General features: G+C 39.4%; 1 protein-coding gene across 1 annotated transcript in view; it reads right to left on the reverse strand.

Annotated features, from left to right (window-relative positions):
- Window positions 1-1,710: 1,710 nt before the first annotated feature.
- The window catches only part of LOC107284250 (cohesin subunit SA-2), a 109,554-nt gene continuing 84,946 nt past the window's right edge, over window positions 1,711-26,318 (reverse strand). Inside the window, exons 25-34 of the mRNA XM_015812276.1 lie at window positions 22,141-22,233; window positions 21,020-21,185; window positions 19,605-19,756; window positions 11,277-11,378; window positions 6,154-6,320; window positions 5,924-6,052; window positions 4,443-4,627; window positions 4,073-4,247; window positions 3,184-3,265; window positions 1,711-2,237 (exon numbers count right to left, since the gene is read on the reverse strand). Of these exons, the coding sequence (XP_015667762.1) occupies window positions 2,229-2,237; window positions 3,184-3,265; window positions 4,073-4,247; window positions 4,443-4,627; window positions 5,924-6,052; window positions 6,154-6,320; window positions 11,277-11,378; window positions 19,605-19,756; window positions 21,020-21,185; window positions 22,141-22,233 (1,260 nt within the window). The 3' untranslated portion in view covers window positions 1,711-2,228. The remainder of the gene's footprint in view (window positions 2,238-3,183; window positions 3,266-4,072; window positions 4,248-4,442; window positions 4,628-5,923; window positions 6,053-6,153; window positions 6,321-11,276; window positions 11,379-19,604; window positions 19,757-21,019; window positions 21,186-22,140; window positions 22,234-26,318) is intronic.

A 26,318-nucleotide genomic window follows, 5' to 3' on the forward strand; every position in this document is an offset into this window, starting at 1 on the left:
TTCATACGTGTAACTCAGCATTTTTTTTTTATGTATCCGATCACAGATGTTACTGAAAGTAACTTCCGGTTTGAATATCAGAATCATTTTTTTTAAATAGCAACTATGAATAATCTAATTAATAGCTGTACACATTTTTCATACTTTGTGATCTACAGCAGAGTGACTTCAGTTTGCCTTCCAATATTGGGGATTATAGCTCCCAGTAATCCCATACTCCTCAAACAAAGCTAAAATATCCATTTTCACAAATTCAAATATGATTCTGATAAAGCTATAGCACAGATAATTCAGCTATGTAACTACAATCCACCTTTTTATAGTTGAATATAATGACAATATTAGTGCAATTTATTGAAGACTTGCAGTCTCTATACACAACATCAGGATGGCTGAAAGATTTTTTTCTTTCAGAACAAGTTTTGGTGTTACAGTATTCCTTTTGAATTGTTAAGTTTTCTTGTGATGATTTTGAATTCGGCATACAACTATGTAGAACTTAAGGTGAGCTGTAAAATGGCATTACAAAGCTGAAGGAAAACCAGGAAATAATTTTTATAATAGATTTATAGCTTGCCTTTTCCTGCAAAATAAGTCTTAAAATATGGTATGTTTTTGACAGCAGCATCTCTGCCTATAATTACCAATTTCTTTTCCTTCGTGTGGACCATGATCAATATCAAACATTGTTTTAGGATTTGAACAGAGTTTTGGCTATATGTGAAAAAAACATATTGCTTGGATCCCAATCTTATCAACTAAAAAAGGAAAACATTAAAATTTGCAGTTTTTCAGGTCTGGGTCTATCTATCTCGATAGAGCAGCCAGTACAGCAAATCTACTATCAAACAAGTGATAGATATATTTTGATGCTACTGATTCATTCATTCATTCATTCATTCATGTCAAATGTGCAAACAGAGACAGGCTCTCTAGCTCCAGGAATGCAGGTCCCAAGAGTGTTGGTGCAGTATGAATTGTAAATAATGAATAGCCACAATGTTAGCTAATGAAAAAAAATATACTTGAGCAACAAGGTAAATTCCAAACTCATTTCCTTTCATTCTCATTATTCAAAACATAACTTCTTGACAGAACACTAATTTGTCCCCCCCCCCCCAAAAAAAGTTGGAGCTAAGTGGTAGAACATCTGTTTTGCTAGTTGGCCAGTTCGGGCACACCTGGGAAAGGATCTAATCTGAAATACTGAGAAACTGTTGATCACAACAGAGAACAGTGTTTCTCAATCTTGGTAACTTCCCAGATGTCCAGAAGTTCAACTCCCAGAATTCTCAGCATTAGCAATACTGTGGGTTGAAATTCACATATGCCAAAGCTTCTAGGATGAGAAAAACACAGAGCATGGTGTTTTAGATGGGCAAGCTCTCTGCCTTGGTGTAAGATAGCTTTTTAGGATGCTTTTCTCAATAGCATCACATGACTTATGAACAAGGTGTTGTCATAAAATAGTCAATATATTTAGGACTGTTGTAGTCTGGAATATAGATTAAGCAACAAATATGCAGATTTTTTTTATCACTAATGCTACCCATGTAAATTATACTTGCATCCTATATTGCAATTCACCCACCCAAGGTTACTGCGATAGCCATGACATTTGTTTCCTAGTGCCATAATACTGTTATCTTTTTCATTTTTTCCCACTATAAGAAAAAATGACTTGCTTTAGAAATACAGACAGGCTGAACAAATCATTCAGTTTATTTTACAAACGGCTGAATATAAAAATGAGAAATGAATGCCTTTTAAAAAACAGTGATGATAAACATGGTAGCAGAGTGAACATTTTGTTGTGATTTACATTTTTCTGATTTACATTAATTTCTATATTTTTGCTCTTTGAATCCCCTGGCCTGCTCTCTTGAAAACAGATTGTCTACCTTATTTAAAGTTTCCTCTTCTTTTTCATTTTGTCATAAAATACTGAGCTGCAGCTTCTTGATAGACTTTTCCAATCTACAGAGTCAGGAACTACATTTCGCACAGAAAGTCAAGTGTGCTTAGAAAAATTGTGAGTGAAAATATCAGAAAATACTGGCTGAAGAAGCTTCTATTTTATATAAATTTACCAGACCATGTTGGGTTCTACCAATCAAGCATCCAAATAATTCTGGCAAAAAATAGTTCAAAACCCATTCTACCTTTATGATTGGCTTTTATTTTTATTTACATTAAAAAGTAGAGACATTTCCAGCAGTCTTCTTCTTTTAGGTATTCTAAACAATATAAAATTAAGACAATTAGTGACAAAGATAATGTTTTAACAGACAAATTTCTTAAATTATGCTCCCCAATAGCCTCTTACAATTACTATAATTCCTTGTAGATAAGATACTGTTCTGGAATGTATAACCTCTCCTATTTTATAAAACAATTTTAATTATTAATCTGTACTCACTAGATTACATGAGGTCCAAATAGCACATTTAATCTACATTTTCTTTTGACTAAAATTCCCTAGATTCAGTCCATTTTACCTCTTACTTGTTGAGAAAACATACAGCTCCAGAGATTTACTTTTTTGTTATGAAAATTTCCAAGGTAACATATTAGTCTGTAAATAAGAAAATAAGGACGCTCTGCATAGGAAAGGCACCAAACCCCAAGCCATGCTCAGCTAGGGCAGAAGAATGACAGATAATAAGATGTATCAGCAATGGCCGGGTTTTTTTCATTTCCCTTTTACTGTTTCCAACGTCAGAGAGGGTGGGATCAAGATAATAGGAAGCTGTTAATCCAGATAATTCCAAGCCATCTAATACATCCCTTTACACTCATGTGCTAATATCTGGCAAGATTCTATTACAGGGATCATGGAAATGAACTTATGTAAAACAAAAGAATTACTAAAGCAAATTATTTCAAGGGGGTTAATTGATATATTATTTCTATTAGTGAAAGAAAAAAATAATTTAAAGCTATAGAATCACTCTTGCAGAAACCAGTCTGGGTCGGTCACCAGGACCGGAGAGTTTTGCCTTCTGAGCTTTCGAACTTATGCTGGAGGCCAGAGAGAAGCTCCCCAAGGGTGGGGGCCCAAGCGCGAGTCCGAAAGCTCAGAAGACCAAAACCTCCAAGGTCTCGGTGACCAACCCAGACTGGATCCTGCAACATCACCCTGGGACACGTATTTTCGCCTTCATTCGTGAAACTCATTCTTACCTGCTCAGCACCAACAACATCAATTTCAGCATTTTCAGGTGGAGCCTCTGCTGAATCCTCTTCCTTGACTGGAGCCTGGGTACTAAAATGAGAAAAAGAAAAATTTGTTTCTTGTCTTTCAAGTGAAATCACAACTTTGCTTGGTTCTTGTTAATTTTACAATAATAATTCTGAGAAATCAATATTTAATCATAATAATTTAGGAATCAATTAATACAATAGTTAAATTAATGTAAGACCCAAATTTCATCCCTAGCATTATCAGTTTCTTTTTCAAAAAAAGTTCATTTCTGTCGAAAACTTGAAAGCTGTTGCCGTTGTCCTAGACAACATTAAGGTAAATGGATCAATAATCTGATTTAGAATATGACAGCACTGAATGTTCTTCAACAAAGACTCCATTTAAATGTCATATCTTTTTTGTCCATACACTCGGCAAAGCTCTACTCCTTTTAAAATAATTAAAAAAACCTAATGTATTTAAATGTTTCTAAATAGAACTTTTTTGAATGGAAAAATGTCTTATATCAAACCTGCTTTGTAAGTTTAAAAAATGGCTTTCTATTCAGCAAAAAGACAGGAAGCATTGTAGTGGTTGTCATAAATTTGAAAACCATGATGGAATTATATAAAACATTAAACAATATTTTGGACTGTGGCCTGTGGATATTAAGTTTCAATTAACCCCCAATATTAAATAATGTTTAAATCACAGTCAGATTAAATCACAGATTCAATTAGCCCCCAATATCAAATAATGTTTAAATCACCACAAAATCTTGGACATATTTTGAAGAAAAAAAACACTGCAACTTTTAACTGCATCTCATGAACTAAATTTGATGGCCATCCTGTTTATCAAAGTTAATCCAACAACTCTTCTTCTTACCTATGTTTTTTCTTTGGAATTGCATGATCCAATGGGATGGAATATTCTTGGTGATAACTATCATGAGATTTTAGCCTCTTCCTGTTTCTCAGTCTCAAGGAAGGCAGGCAGAATGGATAATGAGTCTCAGAAGTCCTGTTTGTTCTGTCTGTGTGACTGATTTTAGACCAGGATCCTAAAACAGACAATTTCATCTTTCACACTTTAACAGCACTCAGGCATGTATCCCACTGAACATTGAAGTAGCAATATAAAGATATTATTGAGGCTTAAATTCATCCTACTTGAAGTGTATATCAAAAATGTTGACATGTCATCAATCCTATGATACAGATGCAAGCTTTTTATACATAGTTTGGAAATGTCATACCTTCAGATAATTTCCTTTTAAAAGATGTCCTAGTAATGCTAACAGTTGGCCACTCTTGTGAGCTACTGACAGCAGAATTCTCATAATCATTAGCCAACAAAGAAGTTCTGTACCAAGCCAGTGAGTACCAGGTATCTTCTTTACAAAGTGCTGTTTCGGGTACATATCTTAGCAAATAACTATATCTGAATGTGAAGATTGGGGAGAAAACCATTAAATTACTTTTTTCCCTATTTTAATTAACATACTTTCAGAAAAGGTACAAATACTCATGATATTACATTTAAATTAAACTTAAAATGTGATAACCTCCAACCTCGCTTCTCATCCAAAATGTGGCAACAGATCATTGGTACTTCCTCAGTGCTCCAGGATCTTTGAAATCTCCAACCTCGCTTCTCATCCAAGAAACTTCTTCCGTGAATCCCTACCATTCACTTAGCACTGAAGAAGCTTCTTGGATTAGAAGCAAAACGTTTTCAAGGAAAAAACCAAGGAAATCCAGTTGCCTTTGGAAAAGCACCTTTGGGACAACCATGACCTGGATGACTGAGAATCTCTGTAGACATTTAACTGTCCTGAATTTTAATAGCACTGTTTTTAAGGTGTGTGCTTTTTCTCCCTGTAAACATTATGCGTTTTTTAAACAAAGTGGTATATAAATTAATAAGAAAACTTACTGTATTGTGGCTGGTTCCAAATTATATTTAATTGCTTAATTATATATTCTAACCTAGACATTAAATACATCGTCAATTTTCCTGACTTGCTCATCAACACATGCTCCTCTGCATGTATAAATACATATAAATATACAGTAATTATTGAAACATGTTCATCTCCATTGATCTATAATTGTCAGAGTTACCAAAAGGTCAGACTAAAACAATGGAAAACTTAATTGTTCAGTGTAAACACAAATGTATGTATGAACAGTTTAAATAAAACTAAAATCAATTAAAGCTAAAACACAACTACACTAATTTTTCAGCACATACATTAATTTATTATTTATGTCTTGCCTTTATTATTTTTTCCAAATAACTCAAGGCAACAAACGTATCAAACACACCTATTTTCCTTCAACAACAACCTTGTGAGTGGGTTGGGTTGACAGAAGTGACTGGCCCAAAGTCACCCAGATGGCTTTCATGGCTAAGGCAGGACTTAAACTCATGGTCTTCTGCTTTCTAGCCTAGTGGCCAAACTGGCTAGATCACTAGACAAAACACATAGTACAAGAGCAAATGCATCATTCTTGACAATGACTGGATTTCTAAAATTAAATAATTTAGATATGTTTAAATGGTTGAACTTTCACAAAATTGTAAATATAAAATGTCATATAAGTACATCAGCATTTCAGGGGCAAAACTGTCGAATATTATATATATTTTTCTGAGACCTCTGTGCAACTTTCTATGATTGTGTTCAGTCAATCACCACTGATTTTTTTATATAAAATTAAAAATAACACTTACACAAGTCTTTTATCAGGCTTTAGAAGCTTATTGGAGAATTCACTGAGGATGATGAGAAAATTTAAGTTAGGAGGTAAGCACTTCCCTTCCATTCCAGCTGCCCCTTGGAAGGCGAATTCAATACCTTCCCTTTCAACAGGAGTAAGGAAGAAATGGAAACAGAAAGGATATTTACAAGATGGACATCCTTCAAACAGAAGACTAAGGGGCAACATATAATTGGCACATACTTGTGTATCCTAGCTACAGATTCTCGACTTTTCACCTGGTCCCAGCCAAATGTCAAAGAAAAACGCCGGGCAAGCTCTTTAATATTGTTGAAGGAGGTGGAGGAGGAATCCAAGCTATTGCTGCTATTGCTGCCATCACCTTGGCTTTCAATGTGCTCCTGAAACAGCTGCAGATCATAGACATTGGTTTAAAGTTTATAGGCAATAAAACAATCCCCAGGAGGACATACCTGGCATAGAACCAGCAGATTCCTTGCTCAGGATGCAAGCATATACCAATTTATACAATAATCCAATTATATATTTTAAGAATCCCACCAAGCTGAACAAGAATGTGAATGGCACAGAGGAGAATCAAGAGCAGGAAGTTTAGGAAAGAGAACAAGAGAACAAGATATCATTAGCATGATATATTGAAATATTTGCTGCAAAGAAAATTTGTTCCCATTTAAAACAAGGATTCTGGTTTTTGTAATGAGCACAAAATATTCTCTCTCATAAGTACCAGAGAGAGCAATCATTTGTCTCAAGTTATGCACTGCTGATTATAAAGCCTTCTTGATAAATATTTAATTGTTCATTTAAAAACTAGTATATATTTCTTTTAATCTTGACAATGTTCTATTTTTATTTACTGTATTACATTACAGCATACATTATTGCAGATTAAATTTTAATTCATGCCCTTAAAAAGTGGAGGACAGAATAGCATACATAAATAAAACATAATTGATAAAATTGTTCTTTTTTAAATTTTGCTTTGGAAGTGGAATCTGTAGCAAGTTAAATCTGGAGTTGCAAATCCATCTTTAGCATGCAAACATATGCCCAGGATGGGATGAGACATTGAAAAATAATTAGGCACTCTTGCAGCCACTTTTTCACTACAAATTGTATTAATTGAAAATAGTTCATTTTATTATTTAATTAATACTTTAATTAAACACTTGTCTAAAATAGTTACTGCTTATTTGATAAATTTATATTGATATACCCCTTTATTGTTTTAATCTGTTAGATTTATGTAATCTAAGTTTTTGACTTCCTGCCAACTTCCCCATTGACTTTACTTGTGGGAAACCAGCAGGGAAGGTCACAAATTGTGATCATGTGACCATAGGACACTGCAACAGTTAGAAATACAGGCCAGTTGCCAAGTGTCTGGGTGGTAATCATGTGATTGCAGAGGCTCTGCAATGGCTGGAATTTCAACAACTAGTCATAAGTACTACACCACTGTTTTAAGTTCAAATGGTAACTGAACAAAGGGTAACTGAACAATTAAGCGAGGACCACCTGTGTTCAATCATGTGTTCATAAAAACATAAAGAAAAATCTATGCTGTAAGGAAATACAATTACCAATATAGGTAGATTTCATTATGGATTTAGACCAGCATATGACAACTACCAAGGGTGTCTACCAAAAATGAGCCCTGTATATAAGCCTAAATATTAATCTACTCTTATATTGAAAAGACAATGTACAGAGGTAGTTTCTGGAGTGTCCCATAATAATAGAATTTCTTTTCAGTAGAGATCAGGCATATCAAAGACTAAACGATTGTTATATTTAATTCAAAAACTTTATGGACACACAAATTAAAGCAAATAAGGAAGACTTTTCTATTGGTTTGCTATATTTTTATGCTTTATATATTTTATTGTACTGTGCAGTGTTAATTAAAAAATTCCTAATTAAAAAATACCTATACAGCTAAGATCAGTCTATCTATATATCACAACACAAAAGAGAAGGCATATTCTGTTTCCCCATGAAGATTGGTTAGGTGGTTTATCATATTTTAATCTGCACTATTTCAAGGTCAGTCCAAATTGGACCAGTTGCCTATGCAATATGTAAACACAGACTGCTGACTATGTGAGCAGAACTTACAACTTACTGAATGCTAAGCCTCCCCTTATCTCACATTTCAGGGGATAACTTATGAAACTTAAGTTCATTTTGATAACATGTGTGAAATCCAGTGAGGTCATATATTGGCCATCTGAAGAGAGATGTTTTGAAGCCTGGAGGCTGCCTTAGATATTAGCTTCACACAGCTAGTTCTGAGCAGTTAAATAGGATAACTGTCTAACTAAAGCAATACCTTTAGTGCAGCTTGTTTGGAAAGTATGTTTCTAGCAGTCATCCCAATAGTTTTGTAGCCTGTGAGATCATAAATTTCTCTCATTAGAGAGAGAACAACCAGCTATCATCTTTTCTCCCAAAATATACTGCTCACAAAAATAAAGGGAACGCAAACCCCTTCCAGTTCCATGGTAAAATGTTCCCTTTATTTTTGTGAGCAGTATATATTTGCCCTATAAGTTTTTCTTGAAAGAGCATTTTTCCATTTATTTTGTTTGTTTAATCTTAATTTGTGATATGAAATAGCAAAATAAGACACCATGGACCAATAGTCTTCATACATACATGTTTTCCTTTGTTTCTATGAATTCTGCTCTCTATATTTACTATACCTTTGTGCCAATCAGTTATCTCAGTCAAATGGAAGACTCATTACTGTATATTCTCTTTGAATCCCTTCATTCACATTTCTCTAGTGCAGGATTCTGAAGAGACCATTGGGAGGACGACTAGGGATGAAGAGTCTGAAAATCCCTCCCTTGCCATTTCTTCAATCTCTCAACTCTTCCAATCAGCCTAATATTAACACTCAAGATTGTATCTGTGCCCTCCAAATTATCTGAGGTTCTTTGTCTCAAATTCATATTTCAACTCATTAGCGAGTCCTTGTTGAAATTGGTCAATCAGACTAAATCGTTCCAACCCCCATCCCTAGTAAATAATAGAAAACATATAGGCACACACACCACACAATGTTGATATTGTTTGGGCTTCCACATCTTATGGCTTCCCATTTCCTCCTTGCAAAAACCACTAAGGAGAATCTAATCCTTGCATAAAATTCTGGTAATTCTTCTGTATTATTCTGTAATTCTGTATTCATTATTTCTATCAATAATGGCTGTCCCATTTCACCTAACCAGCATAAATTCATGTTGGTGCAATCTGTAGGAAATTCTGCAGGCTGATTCACATAAAACAATTCATTCCAAAATGCAAAGATCAGGAACTGATCCTGGTCTCTTCCAAAATTTCTCTGGCAAACCTCCACAAGACTGCAAAAACATCAGTTGGGTTGTATGTTGTTATACTAACTGAGATAAACTTTGTCCTAAACGCTGTGTTAATTGCATCATGGCATTTGCAGGTTAGTTATTTGTAAATCACCTGTTGGTGTTGCAATAAAGTTACAGCAAAGTGCTACAGAGACAATGGGGTTCCCTGAAGGTTGAATACCATCTCTATGAACAAGGGTAAGGTTCTCTGCCTCTTTTAAGAGAGTGGGTCCCTTACAAAATTGATCAGGAAACAGACCCCAAGTTGATTAGAACTACACTTTATTGAGATAGGCTATTGTAATAAAATTTTGCAAGCCTAACTGCATTTTCCTTTTCTTCCCTCTTAACATCCCAAGAAGTCACAGAAGAATCAGTCTGAATTCCTTTCTAATGCTTTCCTTGTTTCCCAGGCTCTAAATAGTTTCTCCAAGGCATCTTCACTGCTACCTTCAAACTCCAAGTAAGAATATTGTTGACATCCAGATGGATAAGTCAACCAGAGCACAATAAGAAGGAACCTTCTGTCTATTATGTCTAACATTCATAGATATATCCACAAAAGTCAGCATATCATGATTTCTTGAGGAAGTACAAGGAAAAGATCCCAATCAAAAAGACCAAAGCATTTGTTGAAAAAGAAAGGTTTTTCATAATCTTCCTGAACACAAGACGGTAATGTCAAAGAGAATATCAAACCTTATGCTTCCCACTACAGAGTGACTGCAAACTCAAGTACATAATTACTGACTAAAGTTATCCATTCGGATAGAAGAATTGAATCCATGTAAAATAGAGCCCCAGATCCCAACTTTTGTTATCCATTATTAAAAGTATCAAACACTGACAAAAGATCTAACAAAAACAAGAATGGTAATTCACCATCAATATTTGTGTTCAACCAGAGCATCTAATTCTATTTCAACCCCATCGCTGAGTGTGAACTCAGCCTAGCATAGATATCTGTTTCCTGTAAGACCTAAAGAGCCAGGAAAGATGTGTAGTAATCAGTTCAAACCAGAAAGTTCTATCCAGTTCCTTGAGTTCTATAAAATCAGAAGAATCCTAGATAATCACACAAGACCTTATTTGAGGACTCTACAAATTGATTTCTAACTCAGAGCAAATCGGAGTGACATTATCTACAAAGAAATTGGCAAATGTACTTGGTGTGCTGACAGGCACTATATCACATCCATCTTTCCCCCAAAGGTCCAGGTAACACTGAACAGACCTGGCAGCTGCGAATCTGTAGACACTATACCTATGGAGAACTGAGGCTTTGCTGTTCTTACAATAGGCTTAAACCACAGCTCACATCAGTTCTTGGTCACATTCATTCCTGCTAAGCACCACAAATGTGGTCATGTGATCGTGGGGTGTACGTGAAGGACTATCTGAATTGTACTGTCATAAACCACAACTCACACACTTACTTCTACAATTCTCTAAATACAAATTAACTATTTCTCCAATTTATGTAAGAAACTTGTCTTTTTGACCCAGAAACACTCAACCCTCTGCAATTCTATGTACAGTTAGAGAGCTAAAGAAGTTCTCTTACTCATCTCTCCATTGTCTCATTCCAAGGGAGGAACTCTTCATCAATCCTCTCTACCTCTTACCAGGACTTCCCAACAATATTTTAAAATAGCATGACTACAAGATTTGATAATCACTGAATCAAGTGATTAAAAGAATGGGATCCAGAAGTGCATGCAGCAGACTTCCATGACCTAGTAGCTATAATGAATGCAGGGGAAGAAGTAATTGTCTTTTTTTAAAAAAAAATCCCCCTTTTAATAAAAAAAAAAGATTGCAGTTAGCTATCATGAAACCGGCTACCTTCTGCAAGTGAAGCTCTTTCCTTTGTAGACCACCAGGAATAGATCTAAATGCAACATATTTTCTAAAGTTCACTACCAAAACAATGAACTGTTCTCACAGAAAGCACACTGTCCAGAGGAATATTCTCACCTGCTGTAAGCAGAGGATCAGTGTTCTTGCACTTTGAATTTTGTTGTTGTGCCTTGTCCGGCTCAAAGTCTCTTTAATTATATCTCCAAAGTCATTATATGCCTGTCAAATGGAAAAGAGGAACATAGTTTCTTAGATCAAGGAACAATGTCAAAGAAAACCTGGGAAATCAAGAAGCCATTTTTTTAAAAAAAGGATGCCATTTAATTGACAGCTAGGAATAGGCAATATTAGAGATGCATAAAATATTTCAAATCTGAAATACACAAAAGAAATTGTTCCTAGCTTAGCAGGAGGTCTGACCTTTCTGAGCTTGAGGTAACTGTTTCAAAACAGGTGTTTTGAACTCAAACTGGCTTGTTGCTTGTTGAGAACATTTGGTCTGAACAGTGTTGGAACATTTTCGATATGCCCAAAACAGCTGTCTCACATTTGAGGCAATGTTTCAGACATATAATCTTCTGCATACTATTAATATTTGCAGCACAATCTTCCCTATGACTGGACAAGTAGACAGCAATGTCCAAATTCATGTCTACAATTTGGATAATTAACATTTTGCACCCAGATGTGTTGGATTTTAATTTTCTTCAGCCCTTGAAAGCACAATTATGGAGCTAGAAGTTGTAATTCAAAACATATGGAGGGCATATAATTGTCTACTCTTGATTTACAGCCTTCCTACCTTAGGTTATTTGGCACATAACTTTATTCTATTTGTGAAGTAGCTAATTTGTTTAATTCAAAATCAGATTCAATTAATTTTATTAGAATACATTGCCAATAAAATATGTTTAGAACCATATTTAAAGCAACACAAAACCCACAGAAGAGTAAAGAAGGAAAGGCTGACAATGTTTGGATAAAGATTAAAAAAATATTCCACTCAATACTATTGTACTGAAGATCTACAAGTCTTCAGTAGAAGTCATGATGCATGAACCGGTGCTATCACCAGACAAAGGACACAGTTATATAATTTGCATCATTTACATCAGAGTTCCGAACCTTTCCAGCTTTCTGGACCACCAGGAGATGTGGAAGAGGGGATGGTTCCGCACATGTGGCTGACAAGTGTTCTTGTGCAGCTCCATTTGTGCGAGTGGCATGCACATGCGCCTGCCGCTCGCGCAAATGGAGTGTGCGTGCACACACTCACCCATTGCTCACGCAGGGGTATGTGTACGCGCTCAAACACCATTTCCACGGCCTGGTTGCATGGCCCAGAGGTTGGGGACCCCTGATTTATATGACACCATTGTAGCACACGTGATGTCACTTTTTACTTTTGCCCCCCTGCCTCCACCCATTGTACAAAAAAATATGTTTCCCTTTTCAAGCATTCATATTGGATATAAGGAGTACGCTTTCCCTTCAAAAATAACAGGTTTCTAGGCTTTCATATGCCAAAGGTTTTCTATAACACTGTGCATGTTTTACTTCACAGGTATGTGTCAGGACCCTTCAAATAGATTTGCCTTCAGTTTATTGCTTATATCTACATATTCTTTTTCGGGGCCGGCCATTCTGTTGGGAGGGGGGCTGATTGGTTGGAGGAATGTATTTGCCTTGCTCTGCTTTGCCCTCCCTCCGTGTGAAAGGAATGTGGCTTGAAAACATGTGTCTTATCTCCAGACGATGGCGCCTGGGACCGTTGGGAAACAAAACTGAGAGAGACCTTGAAAAGGGCACTAAAGCACTAGGTTCTCAAAACAACCTAGTACCTATGGATTGGCTGGATTTCAAATGGACAATTGGACATTGGGTGGAGGAGACCTGAATGAGCTTTTTGATGTAACCTTTTGCACGCAAAATCTTCAGACCTTGCTTTGCCTTCCTGCTATCACTAACTCCCAATAAAAGTTCCTTTTGAACAATGCCTGTTTCAAGAGTTCTGCTTCTTTCAGAGATCTAGTTGAGGCAGGTCCTTACATAAAGCAAAATCTGCAATAGTGCCCAACCTGGACAGGCATGTGCCCTACCATGGGGGGCCGTGTATGATATGTCTCTAAATGGCAGCAAGAATGAAGAAACCGGGACCCAGGATTGGAGTGAGTCGGCTACCCAGGCCTGCCCTGAAGAAGGCACCTCAGGTTGGCTGGAGGAAACCGCTGCCCTGGAAGATTCCACGAAACCGAGATGGTCACTTGGTGTCGGGAACAAAGGACTGGGAAGAAAGAGCCCAAAGGGTAGCCTTCACCCAGAGAGGCTGAAAAAAGACTCAGAAAAAAAAGATGAAGCTGCTTTCTGATAATGAAGAGATGGACAAGTAGTTGGACCAGATGGAAAGGATCCTAAAGCGAGCCATGCAGTACATGGTGCAAGCTTTTGAGGACCTAAAGGCTAAATCCTTGGGGTACCCAGAAAAGAAGGAAGAACTGACTGGGGAAGTTGAGCACAGAGGAGAAATCACAATTATCAAGATGATGGGGGAGGCAAAGGGATCAACGGAGATGGTGGCAGCTACCCTGACGATTCAGCAGCAAGCAGTCCCCCTGGAGAGCCCAGACCCATGACAGCCCAGAGATAAGAGTCCCGTGAATGAGCCGAAACTGATTCCGCTGGGAATGAAGTTTGATGGGGATCCCCAACAGTTGGGTGATTCCTGGCTCACGTTCTCACATACATGCAAGTGTATGGGAGGACCCTGCCCAATGATGCAGCCAAGATTAGAGTCATCACCCTAGCCCTAGAAGGGGCTGCAGCCAGGTGGATGGTGACCCTACACAACTGCAGTGCTCCTGAGCTCTGGAACTTTATCTGATTCATGACAGCACTGAGGCGCCAGTTTGAAGATCGCTTGGCAGACCAGAAAGCCTGAGACTGCATAAAAATGGTAAGACAAGGGCGTCGACCGGTGGCCAAGTATATGGAGGAGTTCCGCGACATAGCATGCTGCCTCAACTGGCCCAAAGACATCCTGATAAGCTATTTCCAAGACGGATTAAATGACGACCTGTACAACGCATGCTTGTATGAATGGTGCGTCCTGGTCAAAGAAGTGGAAATTGATCAGACCCGGAACCAATACCACACCGGGAAACCAGGAAAATGAAAACAACCCGAAAGAAGGGGATAAGCAAGTAAACTCTCCCCAAACTAGCCGCAATCAACCACCTGCTTCAAGTGTGGCAAGGAATGCCATTGTGCTATAGAATGCTGCAGCAAAGCTCCAGCCAAGAAAATGGATCACCACTCTGGGAGAAAGCCTGCTCAACGCTCGAAAGACACAGCCCTGAAAACCACCAAGGTTGTGGAGCTCCCCCAAACTCCAAAGGTGGAGGGTAGAGCCCTGACCCTACTAGGCGACAAGTCAGGGATGTCGGAGAGTGACTACGATGACGATTCCTTGGTAAGTGGGCCAATTGACCCCATCACCATGCCCATAGAACTATCAGTTTCAGGCACGGGCAGGAAAATGCCCTCATAGCATAGTTGGACTCAGGGAGCACCCAATGCCTAATAAGCCCAAACCTAGTCAGGAAACTGGGAGTTCCCCTAAGGCACAGGTCGGCAACCCAGGGCTCTGGAGCCGCATGCGGCTCTTTCATCCTTCTATTGCGGCTCCCAGTCCTCCTCCGCCATTTGCAGTCCCACAAAAAAAAGAAGTGGGACTGCACATGGCGGCAGAGGAAGAGATGAGACGGAGGACTGTGGTGGTGGATCTGGAAAGAAGGTGCCGCATGGGTCCGATCGGGGGTGCAGTGTGGGGGGGGGTGTTCTGCCAAGCTTATACAGACCTGGGGAAATGGGCTGGGTGGGGGGAGCTGCCAATGCCACTGACATGAGGCTTTGCAGAGTCCCCCAAGCGGCCATGATCCCCTGTCCCCAGCCAGCCAGCCACCATTGCCGATCTTCTCATCTGGGCAGCCGGCCTCACGTTCTTCTCCTCCTCCTCCTCTGCACTCAATCAGCTACTAGTGGCTTGGGTGGCTCTGCTCCATCCGAGTTAAAGAAAGCTGCTTTCTGCTGTGCCTCCGCTTTCTTCAACTCGGACAGAGCAGAGCCACCCAATCCGCTAGCAGCCGATTGAGTGCAGAGGACGAGGAAGAGGAGAAGAGCTTGAGGCCGGCTGGCCAGGTGAGGAGAAGATTGGTGATGGTGGGTGGCTGGCTGGGGAGGGGGGATCATGGTTGAAGAGAGAGAGAGGGAGAAAGGAAAAGGGAGGGAGGGAAAGGGAGGGAGAGAGAGGGAGGGAGGGAGAGGGAGGGAGGGAGAGAGGGGGAGGGAGAGAGAGAAGGGAAGCGCAAGTGCCTCTGTCTCTGTCTCTCTCTCTCACACACACAAACACACTGAGTGGGAAAGAGGACTGGCAGACCAAGGGCAGGAGAGGAGCGCCAATGGAGAGCCAACCAAATAAGAATGTCCGCAGTGTGTCAGTCGTGGTGGGGTGCCTGAGATGCAGGGGGCATCTTAAGGCAGCAGTGTCCATTTGTCCCATTCTGTTCGGGCCGGTTCCTCCTCCTCTCGATCCCGAGAACAAGACAGAAAAACTTGTGTATGTGTGCGCGTGCGTGTGGGCGTGTGCAGGCACTCAGACCGGATTAATGAATGGGCAGAGAGGGAGAGGGAGGGAGGGAGAGGGAGGGAAGAAGGGAGGAAGGGAGGGAGGGAGGGAGGGAGAGAGAGGGTGGGAGGGAGGGAGAGGGAGTGAGAGGGAGGGGGAGAGAGGGATGGAGAGAGAGAGAGAGAGAGAGAGAGAGAGAGAGAGAGAGAGAGAGAGAATATGAATATATGTGGTTGTCCTTACTGGACTTTTAGTAAAGAACGTTTAATGAAACATTTTGATGTTTTTTTAATTAAGAGATGAGGTATGGGGATAATTATGCTGTATTTAAGGATGGTAGATAAGCTACCTGTTGGGATGAAGGAGAAACGGTTTTTTTCCCTCTTTCTCCTGTCCTTTTCTTTTTTTCCCACACAATTTTTTTTTCTATTTTTCTATTTGTAGTTTTTATAGTTTGCACTGGCTTTTTATTTCATAAATACGAGGAGGACTCAAATAGATATTGAGTATTTTATTTGACCCAGCGTCTTTTTTTTGGAGTTCAAAATGTTTTTGTTGCATGCAGAAATAAAAATTTGTTTTCTTTGTAGCAGTTCATTGATTTCATAAATGCAACACACTATAGTTTTTTTATACATAGCATAAAGGTAAAAAATGATATATGTAGTGTTATCTTCATTTTAGATGTCAAAAGGGTTTTGTGGCTCCCAGTGTTTTCTTTTCTGTGGGAAACGGGTCCAAATGGCTCTTTGAGTGTTTAAGGTTGCCGACCCCTGCCCTAAGGAGACTCAAAGACCCAATTGCTTTTTGCCAGCTCTATGGGTCTGTAGCAGGAGGCTAGCTTTGCCACCTAGCCCCTAGGACTAATCATGGGAGGCCATTCAGAGATTTTAGCCTTCATCATGGCTCCCAGCATGGAATGGCTTCTGGTTTTGGGACTGACCTGGTTAAAGAAGTGGAATCCCCTAATCGATTGGAGAGAGGGGTGATTAAAGTTCCCGAAGAAGAGAATCCCTCCCCAGGGCGTGCGTGATTGCAAAGTAGAGGGGTCAAAGCAAGAGTTGGCGTCAGCACTGATTGAGCAAGAGCTGCAGAGCATTCCAAGAGAATACCATGATCTGGCCAAGGTTTTCAGTGAGAAGAGGTTGGATGAGCTTCCCCCTCACTGACCTACAGACTGTGCAATTGAGATCAATCCAGGGGCTAAGCTACCAAAACCAAAGTTATATTTTATGACCCCAGGGAGCTAGATGAGCTACAAAAGTTTATCAGCAAAAACTTAGCCCGCGGTTTTATTCAACTGGCCAGACCCCAGGTGGCAGCCCCGGTTCTATTTCAGGAGAAAAAAGATGGGTCTCTTCGCCTATGAGTTGATTATAAATGTTTGAATGCAATGCCAATGGAGAATGTGTATCCTTTGCCCCTCATGAGAGACATGCTGGCTCACCTGTCAAAAGGGAAAAAAATTTCAAAGTTACACCTGCAGGAGACTTACTATCATATCAAATCAAGGAAGGGGATGAATGGAAAACTGCTTTCAACTGCCCCCTGGGGTATTTCCAGTTCAGGGTGCTCCCTTTTGGACTACAGGGGGCACCAGCGGTGTTCATGTAATTGATTAATGAAGTTCTCCATGATCACCTGTATAAGGGGGTTTTGGTGTATTTGGACGATATTTTAATCTACATCGAGACCAAGGCAGAGTATGTGAAGCTGGTTAGAGTGGTCTTAAAGAAACTCCGCTCTGCCAAACTATATGCCAAACTCTCAAAGTGTGAATTTCCTAAGGACAGAATTGACTATTTGGGCTACCGCATTTCACATGATGGGGTAGAGATGGAGCCAGAGAAGGTATGGGCTGTCCTGGATTAGGCCCCTCCCTGCACCAGGAAACAGTTACAGGGTTTTCTGGGATTTGCCAACTTTTACAGACAATTTATCCCCTCATTTGCATAGATTGTGCTCCCCATTACAAATATGTTGAAAACTAAGAGAGAAAGTAAACGGAAGCCTAGCCAGCCATTAAAATGGACTGCAGAATGTCAAGCCACATTCAAAAAACTTAAAGAGACTTTTTTCCGCAGAGCTGAAGCACCCGGACCCAGAAAAACCATTTGTGATTCAAGCTGATGCTAGTAATGTAGCCGCAGGTGTGGCACTGCTTCCGAAGAACCAAGAGGATCAGTTGCAGCCCTGCACTTACACATCCCAAAAATTAATTGAGACTGAAGAGCGGTGGGCTGCTTGGGAGAAGGAAGCTTATTCGGTGCGATGGGCCCTCCTAACTTGGAGGCATTTTTTAGAAGGGAGTAAAATCGCTCTTCAGGTCTGGACTGATCATAAGAATCTTGAAGCACTAAAAACCCCTAGGAAGCTGTCTCCGAAATAGGCCCACTGGACCCAGCACGTCCACCGATTTAACTTCTCCATCCACTATTTGCTGGGGGGGGGGGGGAATTTCTAGCAGATGCTTTGTCGAGAATGCTGCAATGTAACAGTATGAAGTCAGGACCGGTTAAGCCTCTATTTTCCCCACACCAGTTGGCGGCCCCGGTCACGATGAGAGCACAGACTAAGAGCTCTCTGCCGATTGATAATAAAGTGATTGGGGAGTTCAAAAAGGCGCTAGAGAACAATGAGTAGTTTCAAGCCCATAAAAACCTCTGTACAGTGCAAGACGATTTAGCCTGGGTCTGTGAACCAGAGACTATAGATCAAGCAGGTGTGCCATGACTCAAAGTTAGCGGGTCACTTTGGGTTTGTGAAAACTCTCCACTTACTTAAAAGACAATTTTGGTGCCCTTCCTTAAAAAAGGACGTTGAGAGTTATGTAGCTAGTTGCCATACCTATGCAGTGGCATAGCGAAGGCAAGGGAAAATGCCAGGGCTCCTACAGGTGGTGGTGAGCCCTTCAGCACCCTGGAGAGAGATTTCTATGGACTTTATTGTGGAGCTCCCAAAAAGCGCGGGTAACACTGACATTTGGTTGTTACTGATTTGTTCTCCAAACAGGCCCATTTTATCCCGTGTCAGAAGATCCCAACTGCAAAAACTTTGGCTAAATTGTTTGTGCAGCATATCTATCGACTACCTGGGGCCCCATGACGTATGATATCGGATGGGGTGTCCAATTCACTTCTAAGTTCTGAAAAGCCTTTCTGGATTTTCTGGGTTCTAATCAAGGACTGTCATCTAGTTATCATCCTCAAACGAATGGGGGGACAGAATGAACGAACTCTGTTCTAGAACAATACCTTAGATGTTTTATTAATTATCAACAAGATAACTGGACTGATTTGTTACCGTTTGCTGAAGTGGCCTATAACAATGTGATGCATTCCAACACCGGCTTCATTCCCTTCCAAGTGGTTAATGGACAGAGTTTCCTCCCTATGCCTGAATTGCCTGCTAATGAATCTGCCATTCCTTCCCTCAAGGAGTGGGTACACCAGTTGCAGAACATTTGGCCCATTGTTAGGAAAGTTCTGGATGAAGCCAGGGCAGCGTATAAGGCTCAGGCAGATAAAAAATGGATGCAGCCTAAACGGATGCAGGTCCTTATAGTATGGTTACAATACATATAAACTTTATCAGAAATTGCAAGATTTCTTTCCATGCAGGTTTGTTTCTGAGTGAAACAACAAAAAGTGTTCATGAATAAAATAAACATTTCTCCAGTTATCAAATTGATCCCTCATAAAATCTGTAGTCATGTTTATATTGTGACCCATGCATCAACTGAATAACATTCATGTATTTACCAAAAAATCAGAGGTTAATTTTATAGTGCTTGGTAGACATCAAGGGGAATATGCCATTACCTTCATATAATGCTTATAGATTTCAGCACCAGCTGTTATGTCCACAATATTACAGACGATCAATTTGCAATAAGCTGCAAGGAGGCATCGCTTTAAATGTAAAGCTTCTAGCTTCTGACTTTCCTTTACCTTCACATCACTTTCTTTCAATTCTGTAGAGAGGAATTTGGTTAGGTTTCATTCTAAAATGATAATGAATGATGTATTTAAAAAACAACAGATACTCAAGTATTTCATCATTTCTCTAAACCATCACAATCACATCATCTTAAATGTCTTTCCAACAGAAGTGAATATATTAGCTGTGGGTTGAACTGTGGAGTCCTTAGTATCCTCTGAGCTTGATGGTTTATTTGAAAATTGCACCAGTGTGCACATATGTTATCTAGTCAGGTAATGAAATGTCCGTAAGTGAAAAACCAAGCTCAGAAAGCATGAAAGATTCCACGCATAAGTATTTCTCTGCTTTTTAGATAAGAGATTTTCTTTGCAGACATCATAGTGTTAGTTCCTTACTTGCTATTAGAAGTAGTCCTCAAATAACTTCAATTGGGACTGGAATTTCATTTCTTTATGTGATGAGTCATCACGTGACCAGGTTTGATTTGACAACCATTTTACTGTGGTTGTTAAGCAAATGACCATGATTAAGCAAATCACATGATCATTAAGAGAATCTGCCCTCCCCAACTGATTTTGCTTGTTGGAAGCTGGCTGAAAGATCACAAATTGCAATCATGTGACTGCGAGATGCTGCAACCATCCTAAATGAACAAGTATAATGTTTTTGATTCATTTATTTAATTATGTTTTCTTCATCTAGTCTTAGGACATTTTAGATCATATTTATGCAGAAATATTACAGTTTCAAAAGGATTCACAAACTTTTAAGCATTACTTTAACTATCTATCTCGCTCTGCTTATCCTGTTTAAAAAAAATTTCCAAACTCTCCCCCATACATAAACCGTGATATTTATCAGATGTTAACATACATTCTTTTTACATTCTTATATATAAGATACTTTTAATAAAATGAAATAAATACATACACATGACTTTTGGTGTTGCTCGCCCATTTCCCCTTTCACTGTATCCACACTCCTTCTTCTCTACCTTCTTTCTCCCTTTCTTCTCTTTGTTCCCTACTTCCCTCTTCTTCCTCTCCTCTCCTCTTTCCTTCACCACTCTCCTCCCCTTTCTCCCCACTTCTTCTCTTCTCCCCCAACCTTCCTACTTCCTTCCCCCCTCCTTTACTCTTTTCTCTCTCCTCTCCTTTCTTCCCTCTCATCCCTCTTCAGATACAATTCAGGGGTAATGTCTGAGCAACTGCTCTGCTTATCCTGAATGATGGAATACAAAGTCAAAGAAGCAAGTATCAGCAGCAAAATGCATTTCCTGAAAAATATTGCTGACCTTTGGTTGCTTCTTCTTCCTCTCCAAAAATATGATCTCGAATAAATAAGAGCATTTTTGTCTGAAGAGATGTACTGGGAAGGTATTCCAGTAACCCAGCAGCACCATTACTGCTTGAATCCTGATGATTTAGAATTAACAGCAGATCACACAGTATCATAAAAGCCTATAGGTACAAACAACAAAAATGACTTAGACATTTTTTTAAAATACTTGTCATTATATTATTCTGCCTTCCTTTTTCAATTAACATGCAAAGTGAACTAATTCTAAACTGAAATTGAAATTGAAATTATAGGAATCACTGGTTTTTTACGCAATGCATATTATTTGTATGAATATATATTAAACTTACTACAAATTTGCATAAATATCTATAATCAAAGACAATGAGTACTCTAATCAAAATACATATCACAGAACGTTTTATAAAGATACTGCTGTTTAAAAAAGTACTGATATTTCCTACAATTCTTCACTTTATAACCACCATTATGGTTTTTCAGTTAAAAGCAAGAAGTTAGGAGAGGCTTTAAAAGCCAATGAATTAATGGTTCAGCCCAACAATTACAAAACAGTTGAGCTTTGTGGATATGAGATCTCCTTAGAAGTTTCATAAAGTTCTTTGGGAATAATGGCCTATTCAGAAATTACTGTCCTCCTGAGTAGACCTGTATTCTTATTTAAATTATGGACATATCAGTTGCACTAGAGATGGAAATTTTGCAAAATCTGTCATCTGTCATCTTGATGTTCCTAACCCAGCTGACTCCAATTATCTTTAGCCCTCAGACTGACTTCTTGGATTATGACTTGATTTGTTATCTTTGTATGCATTTTTGAGTGCCTTCTGGATTATCTCTTAATCATCTGGTTTTCTCTAGACTGTTTTTGCTGCAGAATTATCTGGTTGAATATTGATTCTAAGATAAATTATATCCCACCCCAACTATGCTAAGCCCCCTGCGCTGATATGGGACATCTTCCCAGTTTTCTAAAGACTTTAATATAGATTGAGACACCCCAAAACTAGGAATGGAGACATTGTTCTTTAGGTATGCGAACTTAACCATGTCATTAAATCAGGGCATGCTACAAATTTTAAAAGATACCACAATTACCTTTTCACATAACTCTTTGTTATAGTGGCTGAGGTAGCTTGTGCAAATATTGCAGTACTGCCTTAAATGTGTCCTCAAAAGAAATATATTTTCCTTTAAAAAATAGAAACCAGAAGAATATTTTAAGTTGTTGTTGTTAAGTATTATTGTTATTATTATTATTATACTCTAACCATATTAGATGTGATGAATTTAGGAAAGGCTTACGTTTTGAGTTTTCTTGGTGCACAAAGCTGAAAGCCAGGCATTGTATCAGTAGATAATGACCAACATAGTTCAAAGTGCCCAACTTGTCAAAGATTATTGCAAATAAGATATCTGGCTTTCCTTAAGTTAGAAGTACATGTTGCCTACAAGCTTGAGGTTTCAACCCTACATTTACTGAAACCATGGAAAACGGGGGGGGGGGGGGAGGTTGGGAGAACTGTTAAGATAGGAAAGTTTCTCTTTACTTAGGAAACACTCTTCTTGCTTTTTAGAAGCCTCAGTTCTCCCAGACCTTTATTTGTAGTGAAATTACCAGAGCCAGATGACCCTCCCATATTCAGTGACAAATTTTTGAAACGGTGAACTATGCAGGCAGATAAGTGGGTTCTATTGTTGCTTTTCATACCAGAAAATAACCATGGTGTCTTTCCCTCTTATATTAGCAAAACCACAGAAGAAAAAGCTATTTTCCCAAGTACTATATATTTCCTAAATCAAGAGGACTTATTTATCTCCATGCAAGTAGGTTTAAATTTAAATAACTCTTGTTATCAGTTGTTTCCAAGACAACAAGATGTTCATTGACTATTTCAGTGACAATAATAAGTACACTTTTCACTAAAAACAATCAGTTCAGTCTAATGGTTCTCACTTTTGAATACTTAAATGAACAGAAATAGAAATGCAAAATATACCATAAATCAAATGGAAGGCATTGTTAGACATTTTTGTCATGTCAGATGGTAACTTTTACCTGCATGAAACCTCATCATTACGACAAAAAATGATGAGAAGTGCTAACCAAAACCATCAACTAAATATCAGGATGCCAAATTTGTTTGCCAAAGGAGAACTGAAGCAATGACTGTTGTGCTAGGTTTGCCACCAATCATATTGTGAAGTTTGCAGATGATACAACAGTAGTGGACCTTACTCAAGATGACAATGAGGGTGCTTACCACAAGGAGGTTGAGGGTTTGGTGGACTGGTGTAAGGAGAACAGCCTAGTTTTAAACATTGGAAAAACCAAAGAGATCATTGTCGATTTCAGAAAACGCAGGCACAGCACACTCCTCTGTGCATTAATGATTCACCTGTGGAGATGGTTACCAGCATCAAATTCCTGGGTGTGCAGTTAACAAGTAGGCTGGCTTGGTCGCTCAACAGCAAGCCATTGGTGAAGCGGGCACAGCAGCACCTGCGTTTTCTGCGTCGCATGAGAAAAGCACATCTTCCTTCCCCTATCCTTACTACTTTCTACAGAGGGACGATTGAGAGCATCCTATCATACAGCATCACAGTCTGGTTTGGAAGCATCACTGCTTCAGACAGGAAGGCGGTGGAGAGAATGGTGAGGAAGGCTGAAAAGATCATTGGCAGTTCCCTCCCTTCCATCTCAAGCGTTGCTTGAGCAGGGTCCGCAAGATTGACTGGGACACTACATGTCCTCTTCACGACCTGTTTTCTTTGTTACCTTCTGAGAGGAGGCTTTGTGATATCCGAAGCAGAACATCCAGATTCAGTCACAGTTTTGTTGCATATAGTATTAACCTTGTGAACTCTAAAGCTTCCTCCTTCTATTATATATTCAAGATGGACAGTGATTAATATTTATATGTTACTTATATGTAAGGGTGTAGGTCTATACGTCTCCTTCATGGATTACTGCCTTGTCAGGGCGAAGGGGCTTGCGTAACTCAATGAAGCTATGAGCTATGCCGTGCAGGGCCACCCAGGTCATAGCAGAGAGTTCTGACAAAATGTGATCCACTGGAGAAGGAAATGGCAACCCACTCCAGTATCTTTGCCATGAAAACCCCATGGACAGCACCAAAAGGCAAAAAGATAGACGCTGGAAGATGAGCCCCTCAGGTCGAAAGGTGTCCAATATGCTACTGGGGAAGAGCAGAGGGCTAGTACTAGTAGCAACAGAAAGAGTGAAGCGACTGGGCCAAAGCCGAAAGGACGCTCAGCTGTGGATGCATCTGGTGGTGAAAGGAAAGTCCGATGCTGTAAAGATCTTTTCTCCACAGGAATCAAGAATGTAAGATCCATGAATCAAGGCAAACTGGACGTGGTCAAACAAGAGATGACAAGACTGAACATCGACATCTTAGGAATCAGTGAACTAAAATGGACAGGAATGGGTGAATTTAATTCAGATGACCATCAGGTATACTACTGCGGGCAAGAATCCCTCAGAAGAAATGGAGTAGCCTTCATAGTCAATAAAAGAGTAGGAAAAGCAATACTGGGATACAATCCCCAAAATGACAGAATGATCTCAGCGCGAATCCAAGGCAAACCATTCAATATCACAGTAGTCCAAGTCTATGCCCCAACCACTGGTGCTGAAGAGGATGAAATTGACTGCTTCTATGAAGCCCTACAGCACCTTATAGAATCAACACCAAAAAATGATGTCCTTATCATCATGGGGGATTGGAATGCTAAAGTAGGAAGCCAGAAGATAACTGGAATAACAGGCAAGTTTGGCCTTGGAGTACAAAATGAAGCAGGACACAGGCTGATAGAATTTTGTCAAGAGAATATGATGGTCATAGCAAACACTCTTTTACAACAACCCAGGAGACGGCTCTATACATGGACATTACCAGACAGACAACACAGAAATCAGATTGACCATGTGCTCTGCAGCCAAAGATGGAGAAGCTCTATACAGTCAGTAAAAACAAGACCAGGAGCTGACTGTGGCTCAGATCATGAGCTTCTCGTTGCAAAATTTAGGTTTAAATTGAAGAAAGTAGGGAAAAACACTAAGCCACTCAGGTATGATCTAAATCATATCCCTGATGAATATACATTAGAGGTGACAAATAGATTTAAGGAATTAGATCTGATAGACAGAGTGCCTGAAGAACTATGGACGGAGATTCGCAACATTGTACAAGAGGTAGCAATTAAAACCATCCCAAAGAAAAAGAAAGCAAGAAAGCAAAATGGCTGTCTGAGGAAGCTTTGCAAATAGCTGAGGAAAGAAGGGAAGCGAAAGGCAAGGGAGAAAGAGAAAGATACACCCAATTGAATGCAGAATTCCAGAGAATAGCTAGAAGAGCTAAGAATTCCCTCTTAAATGAACAGTGCAGAGAAATAGAAGAAAACAATAGAATAAGGAGAACCAGAGATCTCTTCAAGAAAATTGGACTTATGAAGGGAACGTTTCATGCAAAGATGGGCATGATAAAGGACCAAAATGGCAGAGACCTAACAGAGGCAGAAGAGATACAAATGTGGCAAAATTACACAGAAGAACTATACAAGAATGAGTTTAGCATCCCTGATAACCATGAAGGGGTGGTCATTGACCTCGAGCCAGACATCCTAGAATGTGAAGTGAAATGGGTCTTAGGAAAGCTGAGCAACAACAAAGCTAGTGGAGGTGACAGTATTCCAGCTGAGCTATTCAAAATCTTAAAAGACAATGCAGTAAAAGTGCTACAATCAATTTGCCAGCAAATTTGGAAAACTCAACAGTGGCCACAGGATTGGAAAAGGTCAGTTTACATTCCAATTCCAAAGAAAGGCAATGCCAAAGAATGTTCAAACTATTGCACCATTGCACTCATTTCACATGCAAGTAAAGTTATGCTTAAAATCCTACAAGCTAGACTCCAGCAGTATGTGGATCGAGAACTTCCAGAAGTACAGGCAGAATTTTGAAGAGGCAGAGGAACTAGAGATCAAATTGCCAACATACGCTGGATCATGGAGAAAGCTAGGGAGTTCCAGAAAAACATCTACTTCTGCTTCACTGACTATGCTAAAGCCTTTGATTGTGTGGATCACAATAAATTGTGGCAAGTTCTTAAAGAGATAGGAGTACCAGACCATTTTATTTGTCTCTTGAGAAACCTATATGCGGGTCAAGAAGCAACAGTGAGAACTGGACACGGAACCACTGATTGGTTCAAAATTGGGAAAAGAGTCTGGCAAGGCTGTATTCTGTCGCT

Source organism: Protobothrops mucrosquamatus, unplaced genomic scaffold (assembly GCF_001527695.2).
Source record: "Protobothrops mucrosquamatus isolate PMUCROS unplaced genomic scaffold, P.Mucros_1.0 scaffold77, whole genome shotgun sequence".
NCBI classification, from domain to species: Eukaryota; Metazoa; Chordata; class Lepidosauria; order Squamata; family Viperidae; genus Protobothrops; species Protobothrops mucrosquamatus.